Source organism: Entelurus aequoreus, linkage group LG08 (genome assembly GCF_033978785.1).
Source record: "Entelurus aequoreus isolate RoL-2023_Sb linkage group LG08, RoL_Eaeq_v1.1, whole genome shotgun sequence".
Lineage (NCBI taxonomy): Eukaryota > Metazoa > Chordata > Actinopteri > Syngnathiformes > Syngnathidae > Entelurus > Entelurus aequoreus.
Window position 1 is genome coordinate 68,349,184 of NC_084738.1, and position 2,500 is coordinate 68,351,683.

At 35.6% G+C, this 2,500-nt stretch overlaps 2 protein-coding genes across 2 annotated transcripts in view; both read left to right on the forward strand.

The window, feature by feature from the left end:
- The window catches only part of swi5 (SWI5 homologous recombination repair protein), a 15,284-nt gene extending 13,197 nt beyond the window's left edge, over window positions 1-2,087 (forward strand). Inside the window, exon 5 of the mRNA XM_062057164.1 lies at window positions 1,662-2,087. Within this exon, the coding sequence (XP_061913148.1) occupies window positions 1,662-1,726 (65 nt within the window). The 3' untranslated portion in view covers window positions 1,727-2,087. The remainder of the gene's footprint in view (window positions 1-1,661) is intronic.
- slc27a4 (solute carrier family 27 member 4) overlaps window positions 1-2,500 on the forward strand; it is an 87,827-nt gene that overhangs the window by 12,131 nt on the left and 73,196 nt on the right. The window lies entirely within an intron of this gene.

The window sequence follows — 2,500 nt, forward strand, 5'->3', positions numbered from 1 at the left end:
ATTTGCGATAGGGATGTCCGATAATATCGGCCTGCCGATATTATCGGCCGATAAATGCGTTAAAATGTAATATCGGAAATTATCGGTATCGTTTTTTTATTATCTGTATCGGTTTTTTGGGTTTTTATTTTTTATTTTTATTAAATCAACATAAAAAACACAAGATACACTTACAATTAGTGCACCAACCCAAAAAACCTCCCTCCACCCATTTCTTTCTGTTATCAATATTCTGGTTCCTACATTATATATCAATATATATCAATACAGTCTACAAGGGATACAGTCCGTAAGCACACATGATTGTGCGTGCTGCTGGTCCACTAATAATACTAACCTTTAACAGTTAATTTTACAAATTTTCATTAATTACTAGTTTCTATGTAACTGTTTTTATATTGTTTTACTTTCTTTTTTATTCAAGAAAATGTTTTTAATTTATTTATATTATTTTATTTTATTCATTTTTTTAAAAAGTACCTTATCTTCACCATACCTGGTTGTCCAAATTAGGCATAATAATGTGCTAATTCCACGACTGTATATATCGGTTGATATCGGTATCGGTTGATATCGGTATCGGTTGATATCGGTATCGGTAATTAAAGAGTTGGACAATATCGGCATATCGGATATCGGCAAAAAGCCATTATCGGACATCCCTAGTTAAGATTTTAGTATGTGAAAATTATCTTGCCAGCTTTTTTTTTTAGCAAATTTTAGCAGGTATACACATCAGCATCAAATATTTTGTTATTTGACGAATGATGCTAATGTTAGTATGCTAGCTTTTATTTTTGGCAAATTTTGTAGGTATACACTTCAGTAATATTTTGGGACCTGATGGATGTTAACGTTAACATTCTAGCATTTAAACACGTCTTTCAAGTTCAAACCTCAGATTAATATATTTTGGCACTTAAGTCATATTCTAGTTAGCAACATGCTAGCCTTTTTAGCTAATTTTAGCAGATATACATAGCAGCGCCAAATGTTTTTTTACTTGACGAATAATTTTTTGGGGAAATTTTGTAGGCATACACCTCAGTCATATTTAGGTACCTGATGAATGCTAACGGTAGCTTATTTGCATTTTAAACACATTTTTTTTAAAATGTAATATATTTTAGTACTTGACACATTTTACAGTTAGCATTTTAGCATGTTAACATTAGTCTACTAGCTTTTTTTTAAGCTAATTTAGCAGGTATACTGTACACATCACTGTCATGTATGTTGCTGTTTCACTAAGGCTAACTGTAATCATGCTATTGTTAGCATGGTACTGTTTGTGTGCTAGTATTTTTAGCTCATTTTGCTCATACTTTGTCACTTGATGCTATCTGGCCAGCGTGCTAACTGTTAGCCTTTCAGTTTGGCCTGGGCTCTTCAGCGTTCACGTGGAATTTCTACTGAAATCGCATTTTCTTATTTCTTTCTTTGTTTTTGAAGGTGAAATCTACCAAAATGGCCCCTGCATTCTTTGACCTGTCAGTCTGTGGCCCTCAGTGGAAAAAAGTTTGGGCACCCCGGTTATAAACGCATGTCCAAGATTCTCTATACGACAGGAGCGCTCTGCTCATTTCATGGTGCCGATGTGGCCGTGAGACGATTAAAATTTTTTTTTTTTTAACTCCTCCTGTTTTTGCTGTTTGTTGCAGCTGCTCTACGCAGGACCACCACGCGGGATCTCTACAGCCACTTTGGCCTGGAACTGGATGACTGAGGAAAATAGCCTTTTTGAAGTGCAAGTTCAAGAGTGTTCTAAGGTTGACTAGTTGGGCTTATGTTGAGAAGGGGTGTGTCCTTATCTGTCTTGACACACACTTTGTGTACTATGCTCTCTGGCTAGGAGTGTACAGCTTCAACAATAAATGGATGAACTTTGGCCTGGTTGTGGAGGATAAAGATGATCTTTGCTTATTATCTTGTCTGAACTGTGGCTTGGAACATTCCATATTTTGTGCTGTTCAGTCTTTAGACTTTGCTGTTGCTTAAGACTCCTCCAACTATTGATTAGGAGCTTTTGTTTCATTCATGGGAGCTTAACGCTTCACTTGAGGATTGTTTGCCTTTCTGCTAGAAATTAAATAATTGATCAGCCTTATTCAGGTGTCACCTTTGACCCTGTTCACTGCCTGCAAATACAACTAGCTTCAGATGTAATTATTCACACCAGGTGTGACCACACTTTTTACACTGGGGGCCGCATTGGGCTAAAACGAACTGCATGTAAAGTAACCATGTATATGTATGTGTGTGTGTGTGTGTGTGTGTGTGTGTGTGTGTGTGTGTGTGTGTGTGTGTGTATATAATATATATATATATATATTAGGGCTGCAACTAACGATTAATTTGATAATCGATTAATCTGTCGATTATTACTTCGATTAATCGATTAATAATCGGATAAAAGAGACAAACTACATTTCTATCCTTTCCAGTATTTTATTGGAAAAAAACAGCATACTGGCACCATACTTATTTTGATTATTGTTTC